Source organism: Nicotiana attenuata, unplaced genomic scaffold (assembly GCF_001879085.1).
Source record: "Nicotiana attenuata strain UT unplaced genomic scaffold, NIATTr2, whole genome shotgun sequence".
Classification (NCBI taxonomy): Eukaryota; Viridiplantae; Streptophyta; class Magnoliopsida; order Solanales; family Solanaceae; genus Nicotiana; species Nicotiana attenuata.
In genome coordinates, this window is record NW_017675655.1 from 43,339 (window position 1) to 59,038 (window position 15,700).

General features: G+C 37.8%; 1 protein-coding gene and 2 non-coding genes across 3 annotated transcripts; 1 reads left to right on the forward strand and 2 right to left on the reverse strand.

Annotated features, from left to right (window-relative positions):
* Positions 1-598: 598 nt before the first annotated feature.
* TRNAQ-UUG lies at positions 599-670 on the reverse strand. Its single transcript has one exon. It is a non-coding gene; the product is annotated as a tRNA-Gln (tRNA).
* Positions 671-1,809: 1,139 nt separating this feature from the next.
* TRNAS-GCU lies at positions 1,810-1,896 on the reverse strand. Its single transcript has one exon. It is a non-coding gene; the product is annotated as a tRNA-Ser (tRNA).
* A 136-nt stretch (positions 1,897-2,032) lies between these two features.
* Positions 2,033-15,475, forward strand: LOC109220297 (bromodomain testis-specific protein-like). The gene is made up of 6 exons (XM_019384764.1): positions 2,033-2,176; positions 10,450-10,555; positions 13,700-13,789; positions 13,834-14,094; positions 14,212-14,276; positions 14,501-15,475. The coding sequence occupies exons 1-6, from the start codon at positions 2,033-2,035 to the stop codon at positions 15,473-15,475; spliced, it is 1,641 nt and encodes a 546-aa protein (XP_019240309.1).
* The last annotated feature ends 225 nt before the right edge of the window (positions 15,476-15,700 follow it).

The following is a 15,700-nucleotide window of genomic DNA, read 5'->3' on the forward strand; positions in this document are numbered from 1 at the left end:
TTTTTTTTTTTTTCATCTGATTGATAAAATCCAAAGAATGGGGAGGGTTTCGTATCTATCAATTCGATCAAATAGACTGAGCAATTGTCACCGTTTATAGATATTGAAATGAATGCCTTCCCATTACTGATTAACTCCTATCTACCCCATTCTATGGGACTGATGCAGCATAAATCAAAAGAAAAGAAGGGGGTGTCCTAGTCTTTTTGATTTTTACGAAATGCGAGCTGTCTAGGCACAAAGCCAAACAAGTCCAGATTAAGTCAAGTTTTTGCTCCTATTTTTTGATATTTTAGCCTAACTCATTGATTAAGAATTAAGAGACTTAGTGAATTTAATTAGTACCAAAAACCCCCTCTTGGCGAAAAGTCAAGAAATCCACAAAAAAGAAAATTGAATCTAATTAGGCTAATTTAGGGGATAGAGAATACGAGATAGGGAATATAGATTCTTTCGCATCTCGATTCAGTTTTTGAAAAAAAAAAATGATTCATCGAAGAAAAAAATCAGAAACAAGAATCACATTCCAGCTAACATTTCGATTTTAAACAGAACATTGTTAAAAAAGCAATCTATATTCTCATAGAATATATATGTTCTGGGACGGAAGGATTCGAACCTCCGAATAGCGGGACCAAAACCCGTTGCCTTACCACTTGGCCACGCCCCATTTGGATTTCTATTCGATACTAAGAAAGTATATTGCTTGTTTTGTTTGTTTGTCAACTCTAGTCCAAATATCTATAGAATAGATTAGATTGGTACTAGGATTTTGCGATGTTTTTGGTATGTGTAGATATAGAATTCAACTTAATTTATTGATCATTACATATAATTCAATTAAGATATTGTATGAAAATATGATTTTTTCGATTCTCCTTTGAGAAAAGGAGGATTTTTGATTGGGTGGGTTCAAAGAAAAAGAAGTATTTTTTGTTTACCTTACTTACTTTCCTTTTCCTTATATCAATAACTCAATCAAAATGCAATTATCTCCAAGAACAAAAAGTCTGTTATGCTTAATACCTTGAGTTTGATCGGTATCTGTCTTAATTCGACCCTTTTTTCGAGTAGTTTTTTCTTCGGCAAATTGCCCGAGGCCTATGCTTTTTTGAATCCAATCGTAGATATTATGCCAGTCATACCTCTGTTCTTTTTTCTCTTAGCCTTTGTTTGGCAAGCTGCTGTAAGTTTTCGATGAGATCCTTAATAATATCCTAGAAAATTCATGATTTATTCGAGAAAAAATTCTAAAATAAATAAAATCAGATAAGCTTTACCCTTTGAAACCTCGATTCAAACATTGAAATTCTTGGATAGTCACGAGAAATCCGGCTTAACTTATTTCCTTATTTTTTGACGCTTTCCTTTCCAGTGAAAGACCTTATTAGGCTCCTCACAATACCTAATTGTGTATATAAAAAAATTTTGGTTAATGACAAACTCTTAGTAGAAAAGAATTTATGAAAATTCTTTTAGAGAAAGAGCTTCATTGCCTGGTGTCAAACTAGCATATGCGGTAGAAAAATGGATGATCTATTCTCTTTTTTTCAAAAAAATCATCTTGGAGATTGTGTAATGCTTACTCTCAAACTCTTCGTTTACACAGTAGTGATATTTTTTGTTTCTCTCTTCATCTTTGGATTCCTATCTAATGATCCCGGACGTAATCCTGGACGTGAAGAATAAAATAAAAAGGGTTTTTCCTTGCTTGATTTTCCAATTTTCTTATGATTTTGGTCTATTCCACACATTTAACTAAGAATAAGAACAAGGATTTCGGAATTGAAAAAAAAATCAAGTCATCAACGGAAAGAGAGGGATTCGAACCCTCGGTACGATTAACTCGTACAACGGATTAGCAATCCGCCGCTTAGTCCACTCAGCCATCTCTCCCAATTGAAAAAGATAATTACTACATGAGATAGCACATAAGATAAAGGAAAGAATCCTTCTTTCTCTCTTTCCTCCCGTGGGTGAAGTTCCGGTGAGTGAGGCTCCCTTGGCTGAAACTTCTGCAGTTGAAGTCCCCATGAACACTGAAATTGCCTCGGGTGACGCACCTTCTTCAAGCTCAACCGTGCCTCTTGTTGCAAGTCAAGTTGAGACTTCGTCTATTGATACTCCAATTGCTGCGGTTGAAGATCAACCTGCTTCTGTTGACGATGTTGTTCCAGTTGAGCCCGCTGATGATCCTTCTTCAGTCCTTTCCTCTTAGTGAAAAATTTACATCTGTTTTAAATTCCCTTTTTGCAGGTACCTGTTTGGAAAACTATGTTTAAAGTTCTTGGATTATTTTGAAAGTCTTTGTAATCAAACCCTTGGCTATCACTTGAGGGTTGATTTTAGAAGTACAAGTCCCCAAGTCTTGTTATGGGGCATTTTGTATAAACAATTCGATGACTAAGTTTATACTTAGTCTTTAGTTTTAAATATTAAGAAGTTTTTATTATCATTAAACTTCCGTCTGTTCTATTCTTGCCTTTTATTTTTAAGGACTTAAAGAATAGTCTGCATTTTTGTTCTTTGAAAAATGCTTCTGTTAATCCCATGACTAAATAACATGAGTTTTATAAAAGAGGGCCCTTTTATATCTTGACACTTAATGAAGAAGACGTCTCAACTTCATAATGGTGTTATCATACGATAAAAGAAATAGGAACACACATGTTTTTTTGCAATAACTTTGACAAGTATTTATTTCTAAACCTTGACAAGTTTTGAGTAATACTTTACATGTATTTGAATTACATCTATAACTTTCTCGTAACTATTTTCCTTGTAACAGATTTATACAAAAGAAGAACAATAGATACAGGGTTTTTCCTTATAACCCGTTTTAGTACAGTCTTTACCCTAACCGTTTTGAGGTACATTGGGTCCCTTTAGCTCCAGAACATTAGGAAGAGCTTGAGAGGTGACCCCATTCTTCTCATGGGAAAGAATACGATGATGAATGCCATTGTTCTCATGGGAAAGACTACTATGATGAATGCCATGACTTCGTAACTTTCACTCTGTACTTGATTCTTCTAGGCTTGATTTTTTCTAAATCTTCTTCGCCTTTTTTATACATGTGACTGTATATACTATATAGTCCCCCAAGTGTTTGAGTGTTGAAGTATGAAGCCTCGAGCACTTGATAGTCTCCTTCACCTGGTCCTTTTCCTGAAAAGGAAATACATACGGGACTCGGGGGTGCGATTATAGATGAAGACTGCTTAACCCGTTTATACTTCTATCAGAATAATTGTAACCCTGAGCTAGGAATTTTTGTTTATTCCATTTTGCCTCACAGGTCGTGACTCATCATTTAGTACGGGTTAGCGTTTTGCCTATCATCTAAAATCGTTAGTAAAATTTTAACAATTCAAAAAATACAATTTGACATGGTGATACCTGACCGTGGGTTTTTCCTTAGAAGTAGTATCTCTTCAAATGAACTGCATTCCAATGTTAAGGAAGCACCTTCCCGTCCATTGTTTCCAACTCGTATGCTCCTTTTCCTGCAATATCTCGAACTCTGTAGGGTCCTTCCCAGGTTGGACTTAGTTTACCCGCGTTGGCTGCCTTTGTCGATTGAAAAACCTTTTTAAGCACGAAGTCCCCAATTTTGAAGTATCTCAGGCGTGCCTTCCTGTTGTAATATCGTTCGATCACTTCTTTTTGTGCTGCCATTCTTATTAACGCAGCTTCTCTCCTGCCTTCCAACAAATCCAAATTGACCCGTATTTCTTCATCATTTAATTCTTGTGCTGCCTGTGAGAATCTTATTCTTGGTTCTCCTACTTCAATCGGGATTAGTGCCTCAGCTCCATAATCCAAAGAGAAGGGTGTTTCACCCATACTCGTTTTTGTTGTTGTGCGATATGCCCATAAAACTCCGGGTAACACTTCAGGCCAATTACCCTTTGACTCCTCTAATCGTTTCTTTAAATTGTTGATTATGACTTTGTTTGTTGATTCTGCTTGCCCATTACCCCCTGGGTGATAAGGTGTAGATGTAATCCTTTTAATTTTCCAACTCTCAAAAAACTCTGTGACTTGAGCTCCGATAAATTGAGGGCCATTGTCGCATACGATTTCCTTTGGTGCACCAAATCGGCAGATGATATTTCGCCAAATGAAATCCTTTACCTCCTTTTCTCGCACCTGTCTAAATCTTCCTGCCTCTACCCATTTAGTGAAATAATCAGTAAGTACGAGAAGAAACTTTACCTGTCCTTTTGCTTGAGGTAATGGTCCTACTATATCCATTCCCCATTTCAAAAATGGCCACGGCGCAATGACTGGATGTAATAATTCTGCCGGTCTGTGCATATTGTTACCATACCTCTGGCATTTGTCACATTTAGCCACGAAACTCTCGGCTTCTTCTTCCATTTTGGGCCAATAGTACCCTGCTCTAATCAGGGTTCTCACCAATGATCTTCCTCCTGCGTGACTCCCGCAATGCCCCTCATGTATTTCCCTCATCACATACACCGTTTGAGAAGGTCCGAGGCATCTTGCTAAGGGACCACCGAACATTTTACGATATAGGTTCCCCTGTTTTAAACAGTAACGGGCAGCCTTTTTTCGAAGTGCATGCGCTTGTCTCTTGTCATCAGGGACGGTACCGTACTGTAAAAAAGCAACAATTTTGTTCCTCCAATCCCAAGTTAAATTATTAAAATTTACCTCATTCTTATCAGGTTCGAGAACTGAATGAAATAAATGTATAACTGAGGTGTTTGCATCATTTGCCACATCAGCTGCGGATGCGAGATTGGCTAAGGCATCTGCTTCAACATTTTCATCCCTTGATATTAGTATGACCTTCCAAGTTTGGAATTGCTTTATCAGTTCCCGTACCTTTTCCAAGTACTGTTGTATCCTTGATTCCCTAGCCGTGTAAGTCCCCAGCATTTGATTAACCACGAGTTGCGAATCACTTTTGATCACCACTTGATTTATACCAAGTTCTCGTGCCAATTCTAGACCTGCAATCCCAGCTTCATACCCCGCTTCATTGTTAGTTATGAAATGACATTTAATAGCTTGCCTAATAGTTTCACTGGTAGGTGGTACTAAGACAATTCCTAATCCTGCACCTTTTACGTTAGATGAGCCATCAGTGAATATGGTCCATGTTCCTGGATTAGCCCCATTAAGTATATGTACTTCTTTTTCTGCTTCTAACTGCATCTCTTGGCTGAAGTCGGCCACGAAATCAGCTAATATCTGGGATTTTATTACTGTTCTAGGTGGGTATGTGATTTCATATTCACTTAGCTCTATGCCCCATTTAGCTAATCTTCCTGACAATTCATGCTTATGCAATAAATTACGTAAGGGGTATGCAGTTACTACAACAATGGGATGACATTAAAAATATGGTCTTAACTTTCTACATGCCATGATTAAAGCAAGTGCTAGTTTTTCCAGTTGTGGATACTGTGTCTCTGCATCTAACAAAGATTTACTAACATAATAGATAGGAGATTGTTTACCCTGTTCTTCTCGAACCAAAACCGCGCTTACTGCGACTTCTGAAATAGCTAGGTAGATAAAAAGTTTCTCCCCAGCCTTTGGTTTTACCAGCAAAGGTGGATTTGATAAGTATGTTTTCAAATCCCTAAGTGCCTGTTGACACTCCTCATCCCACTCAAAATGATCCTGCTTCTTAAGGGCCCAGAAGAATTTAAAACACTTTTCCGATGATTTAGAAATGAATCTTCCCGAAGCTGCGATTCTTCCCGTCAGTCTTTGAACTTCTTTCTTGTTTGAAAGTATATCAGGGATTTCTTCGATAGCCTTAATCTGTGCAGGATTCACTTCAATACCACGGTTAGAAACAAGAAAACCTAAAAACTTACCTGATGCCACACCAAATGCACATTTTTCTGGATTCAACTTCATATTATATTTTCGTAAAATTTTGAACGTGTCAGACAGGTGTGATATATGATCTTCTGAATGCTGAGTCTTAACTAGCATATCATCTATATATACCTCCATGGTCTTACCTAAATGTTCTTGAAACATTTGAGTAACTAACCTCTGATACGTTGCACCTGCATTCTTAAGACCAAAAGGCATTACCTTATAACACTAAGTCCCCCTTTCTATTATGAAAGAGGTTTTTTCCTCATCACCTGGATCTATTTTGATTTGATTATAGCCTGAATACGCATCTAAAAAACTTAATAGCTCATGCCCTGCAGTAGCATCAATTAATTGATCTATGTGCGGTAAAGGAAAAGAATCTTTTGGACAGGCTTTATTGAGGTCTGTGTAATCTACACAGACTCGCCACTTACCGTTCTTCTTAGGAACCACAACAGTATTAGCTAACCAGTTAGGATATTTTACCTCACGAATTGAACCTATTTTTAGCAATTTTTGAACTTCTTCTTGAATCACCTTATTCTTGAAAGTTCCTTGCTTTTTTTTCTTTTGCTTGATTGGAGGATATGATGGATCTTCATTCAATTTATGGGTCATGACTTCTGGTGGTATCCCTGTCATGTCAGAATGGGACCAAGCAAAACAATCTGCGTTAGCTTTTAAAAATTCAATCAATTTACGTTTTACCTCTGGGCTAAGATTAGCTCCTATATACACTTTTCTCTCGGGCCAATGTATAAATAACACCACGGCCTCTAGCTCTTCTATCGTTGTTTTGATATTCTCGTTCTCCTCCGGTTCTTGAATGGTATCAGGTCTTGAATCCACATCTGTTTGCCTTTGCTCAGTTGAGGTTGACACCGTGTTACCCCCACCTAAATTCTGTAATTGCTATTTGTCTTCACCCTTTACAGTTGAATCTGCAATGAAATTGATGCTTCTAGATGTTTGTTGATCGCCTCTGATTTGACATATTCCCCATGGTGATGGAAATTTAATAAATTGATGTAAGGTTGATGGAACAACATCCATGTCATGAATCCATGGCCTTCGAAGAATCATGTTGTAAGCCATTTCCATATTTACGACTTGAAATTTGGTATCTTTAACACCACCTTCTGCGAATGTAGTAAGTATTGCTTCCCCTTTCGTTACAACACTAGAGTTGTCAAATCCCGACAAAGTATGCACTTTTGGAATCAATTTATCCTCTGCTTGCATCTCACGCAATACTCGTATCAAAATAATATTTACAAAACTACGTGGATCAATCAAAACTCGTTTCACGTTAGTGTCATGTACAAGTAAAGATATTACCAGTGCATCGTTATGTGGAGTTAGGAGACCCTCGGTATCTGCGTCGTTGAATGTAATATTCTCTTCTTCCAGTACATGTCGCAACCGCTTCCCATGAGTGATTGTTATTTTGGAAGTCTTATTAGCTGCGGTATATGAGACGCCATTGATATCTTCACCCCCACTTATAAAATTGACGGTTCTTTTGGACGAGGGTGGTTTCGGAGTATCCTGTCTGTTCTTCATATATGCTTGTTTACCTTTTTCACTGAATAGCTCAGTGAGATACCCTTGTTTTAACAAATGATCAACTTCTCCCTGCAAAAATCTGCAATCTGCTGTCTTATGCCCGTGATCGTTGTGAAATTCACACCAATGATCTGGGTTTCGTCTGTTTGGGTTTGATCTCATCTCCTTTGGCCATCGTACCTTATCTCCTATGCTTCTTAAAATCTACGAGTTCAGAGGTGCTTACGTTAAAATTGTAGCCACCAAACCTTGCTTTTAGACTTCCATCATCGTCTCGTGACCCACGTGTATTCCGATCGTTTGCGAACCTTGATGAGGAGCCTGATTCCCTGTTTCTAGATTTGTGATCGTACCTTTGATTTTCTTGCCTTGACCGTGAGTCCTTTCCCGCAGGTCCCATGTAAGGCTCGTACCTGTTTTTACCGGATCTCTTTTCATTTTCTACACGCCTTGAGCTTACCTTTTCTTCTGTTTTATGTCGTAAAATAATGTCTTCTTCAATCCTCATCTTTGTACTGTATCTGTTGTAGACATCATTCCACGTTGTTGCTGGGAATTCTCGAAGACTTTCCTTGAGTCGCCTCGTGGCTTCTGAACTCTTCTCATTCAAATTGCTGGTAAAGGCTATGGTCGCCCAATTGTCAGGTACTCGTGGCAATGTCATTCTCTCCCGTTGAAATCTATCCTCGAATTCTCCGAGCAACTCTGAATCTCCTTGCTTGATTTTGAAGATGTCTTCCATTCTTTTTTCAACTTATTGAGCTCCCGAGTGTGCTTTGATAAATAAATCTGCAAGCTCAGCAAAAGAATTTATAGAATTTTCAGGTAAGATAGAATACCATGTTAGTGCCCCTTTAGTGAGTGTTTCACCGAATTCTTTTACCAAGACTGATTCAATCTCCTGCTTAGTCAAATCATTGCCCTTGACACCTGTTGTAAATGCAGTAACATGATCTCGTGGGTCTGTTGTCCCATCATACTTTGAAATATCGGGCATCTTGAACTTCTTTGGAATTGGGAGAGGGGCAGCACTTGGCATCCATGGCTGTTGAGAATATTTATCTATATCTACCCCCTTGATCACGGGTGGTACTCCGGGTATTTGTTCTATGCGGTCATTTTGCTCCTTAAGCTGTTTCTGCAATGTTACTACTACATTTTGCAAATCAGAATTAATTGGATTACCTGGGTCTCCTTCCTGTGTTTCACTGGGGGTTCCACCGCTGCCTGAATTAACCAGTCCAGAACGGGTTCTCCAAGGTATTGTTATTTGGGGTAGGTGTGGGTGGAGCAGCAGGTAATTGACTAACAAAAGCTTGTAAAGCTTTGTTGACCTGAGTAGCGATAAGTTTTTGTAAAGCATCATCCATAGCTTCAGCATTTTCAAATTGACCTTGTTCTTCTGTGTGAGATCCTTCAGGAGTGCCTTCACGAGATTGCCGTGGTGAGTCTCATGGTGTTTGATCTTGAATAGCATCATTTTGCGGATCTCCCAGATTTTGTTGATTGATTGGGTTTCCTTGAATGTTGTCATTGTTGTTCGACATAGTTGATTCCACAAAGAAAATCAAGCTGAGATATAATTAATTATCAGATTCCCGGCATTGGAACCAATTTGTTTAACCAAAAAATAGATTTTTAGTCAAAGCTGAAATTTAGAAGAATACGGGTTACTGATAATCAGAAAAGTATATAAAGAAAAGAATTTGAGAATAATAATATATGAAAGCTAAATAATCAGAGTATATTCCAATAGTGTCTCGTGCTTACAATTGTTTGTGACTTTCCCTTTTATAGCCATTTTGGAAATACAGACTTTACCTTTGTCATAATAAGGCAATTATGGGCAATTAATGACTTTAAATGCTACGTTATGCAACCATATACATTAAATACATATTCTCTAACGTTTCTTGCCTTTAATACTCATTAAATGTTGTATCTGGGCTCTTATTTGCTGTCAGATTCTTCCCTTTGATTTTTCACGATCTTTGACCTTTAAATGCTTTGAATAGGTACGAGCATTGAATGGCTCGTATGACTGCTCGTGTCTCTTCTGTTTAACTTGCTCGTATCTGTTGCTGCTCGTACCTATTGAACAACCTTAATTCTTTGACTGTTTGACCAGTCTACGTGTCATGACACGTCATCTCCAATATGCAAAGTAAATTTTTCCCAATACAATAATTAAGGATAATTTAAAATTATTGTCAAAAGTAAAACGGTACATTTACTCCCTGTATTCCAGTTTATGTGAACCTATTTCCTTTTTAGTCCGTTCCAAAAAGAATGAACCCTTTCTAAATTTGGTAATAATTTAGCTTAAACTTACAATTCTACCCTTAATGAGAAGCTTTTATAACCACATAAATACTCTGGGCCTCTTTTGGACTATTTAGGACCACAAATTCCAAAAGTCTTCATTTTTTCTTAAACTCTGTGCCCAGTCAAATAGGTTCACATAAATTGGAATGAAGGGAGTAATATTTTTCTCGAAGTATTTTGAGGATTGGAATCCATCAGGTCTTAAAGTCAAAGGTGATACGAGATGATTTGATAGTGACAAGGATTTAAATGAAACCAAGAGAAATATGATTGTTGATAAATTAAGATATTTTGTATATTAATTAGTAGAGTATATTAAAACTATTTCCCTTGATAAAAGGAGTAAATTAACAAAATATAGGCTGAGATATTAGCTTAAACTGACAATAATCACGAGCATATAAATGAAGATGTTCAGCATTAGTACTTAGAAGCTAACTCTCCTACTCCTAAGACATAAGAGTGGGGGAAATGGGCTTTGATGAAAAGTTGCACTAGCTTGAACATCAAAAGGGAAAGTGAAAGAAATAGCCATTCTCAAAGATGCTATTTAAAGATTAGCCAGTACTTATTTTGTCCTGGAATTTTAAACTAAAAATCTTAGTTTCAAGATATTTTTGTTCTGAAAAATTAAACTTAAAAATTAAAAGTTAAGACGCACCAGCTAATTCTTATATAACAACCCTATAGAGTGGCTATCTGATAATTTGTCGTCCACCTTCTCCTCCTGCGCCACCTCCTCCTTCTCCTCCTCCTCCGCCTCCTGCATCTCCTCCTCCTTCTCCGGCCACGGAAGGTATAAGTAGGGCTAACACTAGTGTAAGAGCAATGAAAACTACTAGTTTAACGTTGGTTCTCCTAAACAAGCTTTTTCAGTTTCTATTCATCTCTATATGACTTCGTTTTTAATCTCTATGTGAAGAAAGAAAAAAGTGAAATCGAAGGGGAGGATTAGAAATGTGCTTTAGAACTTGCGCACTGATTTTGTTTTATATAACCAAAATATTTTATTAAGATTCCTAGTCTTATGCTTGAGGAATTTGTTAGTCAGTTTAAATTTTTTAGGATTAGGATAGGGTTTGAAATTTGCTTTATTTTTTATTTAATTCTACCTTGTATATACATGTCACTTTATTTAATACGTTGGAAAGAAACCCTATATAGCTAAAATTAAAATTGAGGTTGTAACTTTTTATAGACCTTTATATTTTGTCTAAATCCATGTTCATTGACCAGGTGTACTTTGTTTGAATAAAGGTTTTTAATTCGATAAGGAATTATATAGGGTATCCGCATTCGAACCCGAATCATCTGATGAATCGTGAGATAAAATGCTTCTAACAAAGATGACTCCCAAAGGCGTATCTAGTTTTGTGATATCGGGTTCAATTAACTGAACTCATAACTTTTAATACGGAATATAATTCTTTATTGTAAAAATCCACTAAAATTACAATAAATAATAGATATAAATCTATAATCTTAAAGATACAATATACAATGGATTCGATGATTAAAACCTCAAAAGCCGAAGCCAGAGAGTTTAAATCATGGATCCGCTTCTGATGACTCCATACTCAAGGCTCGAATCTGAGACCTTTAAATTATACAGGTTTTATACTATATATAATTTGTTAATCAATTAAATTACACCAAAATCAAGGCTACAAGGAATTGAATAATGATCAACCAATAGTTTGAAGCATGCCTAGAGCAAGATGAAGCACTTGAATGCCGACTTCAATGCCCACCTCTCCTTCCTCCGAATAATATTCCTCGACCATGTCCTCCTCCTCCGTGTCCTCTTCCGCCGTGTCCTCCTCCGCCCCTCGCCCGGCCACTGTGTTTAACCAAAAAATAGAATTTCGGTTAAAACTAGAAATTAAAAGAAAAAATCGGGTTACTGATAATCAGGAGACGAAAAGAATAAGGAATTTTTGAGAATAAAGCAGTAAATAAGTTTGTATTTCAATGTAATCTTAATGACATTTCGTGTCCTTACAAATGCTGAGATCTCCTCCTTTTATAGTTGATTTTTCTAGGAAAAGGTATAATGTCTCAGTCTTAAAGAGGCAATTATGAGCATTAAATGACATTAAATGAAACGTTACACAATCATTCCTATTCAATGCTGATTCGCTAACGTATTTGACATTTAATACTGAATTTAGACTCCTGATGCTATCAGATACATATCTTCAATTCCTTCTGACCTCCTGGCTTTAATTAAGTTAAATAGATACGAGACTCGTATCATTTGAATAGCATCTCGTGCCTATTTAACTCTCTTCTCTTCGTATCTGATATCGCCCGTGCCCCTCAATTGATCATCATGTTTTGACCATTTGACCAGTCCACGTGTCATGCCACGTCACCTTCAATATAAATTCAGTTTTTTCCCAATACAGATAGTCCCCCCACTTTCCATTTATTTATCAATTAAATATTTGGGAAGTGGATCTTCATTAAAAAGGGAATTTTTGCCATAATCAATGCTATGACAGTGTCGACGCTTCAATTGTCTCTTCTATTTAATGCACCATATACGTGTCACCTTCTCATTAGTTCTGCGATTTTGCAGCCTTTTTCTAAGGCTTTTTTAACTCCACTATTCACGAAGTGATAGTTGCCTTTATTATAGGCTTTCCATCATTACACTTCTTAATTATCGACGGTTGAGTTTATATATAAACTTGCCCCCTCTTTCCTTTGTCTTCTTCTTCACAAGCTTTTTACCAAATTTCTTGCTATTTACTTTACCAAATTTCTTGCTATTTACTCTTGTTCACTTCTTCTTCAGTTCATACCTTCTGTTTATATCTTCTCACTATGTCGTCTTCGGATCCTAACCCTAAAAGAGTCCCAATTCTTGATAGTTTCCCCAATGCTCCTGCTAGATATAGAAGAGGTAGAGGAGGTGTGCTTCGTGGTTCAGGGTCGGTTCGTGGTGGTACCTCTGGTTCCATCATTCCTTCTTCTAGTTCTGGCAACATCTCTAGAGGCTCTCTTTCTAACAAATCTTCTTCTAAGGGAAAAGAACCTTCTGAGTCTAACCAAGAGCCTCTGGTTGAAGAAATTGTGCCAACGGATTTATCTTTCGAACATGACAAAGAATCCCTTCGTGACCAAGTGATTAAATTAGAGAGAGCTGATAAATATCCCTCTTTAATTACTGAACCTTTGATTCAAATTATTCGAAGAGATTGTCGTTGGAGAGGTGACACCCAAATAGTTATTCCTACTCCACATCAAAGAATATCTTCTTATAGGGTTGGCTTTTCTTTCATTTACACTTATCCCTTTACTTTGGGATTTATTCCTGCTATTGACCCAGTCATACTTGATTTCTGTCGTTTTTTCAAAATTTGTTTGGCTCAAGTTGGTCCCTCGTATGGAGAGCAGTAGCTTGTTTGAGGTATATGTCAACCAAAGCTGATGTTGACTTTACTTTTCCTCATCTAATTCATCTTTATCACCCCAAGCTATTCCGCAATGGTGTTTTTACCTTAACTGCAAGAAGTAAGAGGGTTTTGGTTAACCCTGAAGATAATAACGACCGTGGCTGGTACACCCGGTTTGTTGCTGTTCCCACAATTGATTTGGTGGGTGAATCAAACATTCCATTTCCTGAGAAATGGAACTTTGCACGTAAGTATTTTCTTCCTTGCCGTATCTGCTTTCGTTATTTCAACTTCTCTTCTAATTTTATTATTATTCCTTTGCTTTTTTGTAGCAACCATGGGAGATGTGGAACCCGTTCCTAATTTCCGTGGTTGGGTAGATGTTGTCTTGAAAGCCGTGCCTATGGAGGCACGAACTTGGAGATCTATTTCCAACAAACACGGTTGGAAAGTGAAAACTCACGGTATACATCCCTTTTTGCTTCTCGTGCGTTAAATTCTTTTCCCCTCTTTTAACTTTTTATCCTTCTTATTGTCAGGATTTGCTATTCGAGGGATGTCGGCTGAAGTAGCTATCACCCTTCGAGCTTCTTCCAGTACTCCGCTTTGGAAAGAACGCAAGCCACACTGTCAAAGAGAAAAGTGGTTGAAGAGGATTCTGACGTTGATGAAGATGAAGATACCTCTTTGAGAGCTCGTCCTAGAACCAGGAGGCGCATTGTTTCTGAGGATGAAACTGAAATCTCTCCCGCTCGTATCTCTGAACCCGTTACTATTACCTCCGACGAAGAAACCATTCCAAGGGACTCCCCTGAATCCACTCATCGCCTCTTTATTGAGGGCTTCGAAAGTGGTGAATTAGGTCCGATTTTAGATGAAATTCCTCTTTCATCTTCCGTTCCTGTTCTTTCTGTTCCTCCTCCTCTAATTTCAAGTGTTTCCTTACCCACTTTGTCTGTTCCTGCCTCTTTGTCAATTTCTGCTCCCTTACCTGCCTCGACTCCTTCGACTACTACTATTTTCACCTCTTCTACCGTTCCTCCTTCTATAGTTCCCCCTTCCTCTGCTCATTATGCAGAAGAGGGTTCTAGTAGCAGAAGCATGGCTATGAGGAGTGTAACACTTGAGGTTCCTGCTAATAGCAGTCTTTTAAGGAAGTCTGGCAGAGCAGATGTTTGGCTTGAACCCTTAATTGGGGATATTGAGAAAAAGAAGATGGACAGTCACAGTTGTCTAACTTTGATGAATGATATAGTTCACTGTACATTGAAGGTACTCTCCCTTTACTCTTTAATAAATTCTTTCTTTTTAATTCTAACTTTCATGAGTTGTTTTTGTAGGCTAACCTCATTGGTACGGAATTGATGGGAAGAATTTCCCTCTTAGAAAAGAAGGCTCGCGAGTCTGATCAGACTTTTCTTGAGGCTGAGAGGATAGCTAGAGAAGCCCAGCTTGAGGCAACCAATTGGAGAGAGCAGTTTAAAAATGCTCAGAAAAAGATAAAAGAATTGCAAGAGAATAAACGTGACCTGGAACAGCAAAAGCAAATTCTGACTTCTGAATTAGCGGCGGCCAAGGCTTCTTCTAGTAAAGCTGAGAAGGATAAGGAGCGTCTTGAATGTTCTTTTTCAGAACAATTATCAAAGTCAAGCGAAGAGATTAGAGAACTTAAGGTATTGTTGAGCAAGAAAGAAGAGTACGCGGGAGAGCTAGTTCAAAACTTGTCTCAGGCTCAGGCTGATTTGCAAATTTCCTCTGATAAGGTTCGTGCCTTAGAGAATTCTCGTGCCTCCCTTGAAGCTACCCTTGACTCCACTTTGGCTGAAAATCAAATGTTAAAAAATGATCTTGCCTCGTGGGAAAAGGATTATGAGCTTCTTGAGGAAAAGTTTAACACAGAGGTGAGCTGGGCCTTTCTAAATTCCCGCCGTGATGCCTTAACCGAGGCCAGTCAAGAAAACTTTGATTTAGAATCGGAATTGGCCAAGGTTTTAAGAACCATTGAAATGACTCAACAACCTCTTGACTTTCCTTCTCCAGCAGATGGAACTCCCGTGGCTGAGGAACCTTTAAATGAAGGAGCCGCTTCTGTTGAAGTTGAAAATGTTACAATTCCAGCTCCCGAGGGTGAAACTTCACTTATACAGTCCGTGGAAGCTGAAGCTCCCGTGACTCTTGCTTCCCTCGGTGATTTTAACACTTCAAGCCCAACTGCCGCTACTTCCTCAGAAATTGCTACCGTGCCTACAGCTGCTTCTGAAAGTGAAGTTGACATTGCAACTTCAGAAGTTCCAACCCCTTTAGTGACAAGTTGAATTTTTTACTCCTTTGTTGTTTTTTTTTTTTATTAATTGGTGATTTTATCCCTTGACCTTTTTAAGGGATTTTTTGGTTAAGTCCCCAGTTACCATAATGGGGCACTTGTAAAAACATTTTGCTTGACTAAGTTTTACTTAGTCTTTTTTAAGAAGTTTTCTTGGTACTTCAATATGTTCTATTCTTGCCTTTTTCTTATCTATTTAGGACTTATAGAATAGTTT

Coding starts and splice junctions, on each gene's coding strand:
- LOC109220297 (XM_019384764.1), top strand. CDS start 2,033: ATGAACACTGAAATTGCCTCGGGTGACGCACCTTCTTCAAGCTCAACC. Junction 13,790..13,833: donor GAAAGAACGCAAGCCACACT/GTCAAAGAGAAA, acceptor ACGTTGATGAAG/ATGAAGATACCTCTTTGAGA. Junction 14,277..14,500: donor GAAGCATGGCTATGAGGAGT/GTAACACTTGAG, acceptor TTGTTTTTGTAG/GCTAACCTCATTGGTACGGA.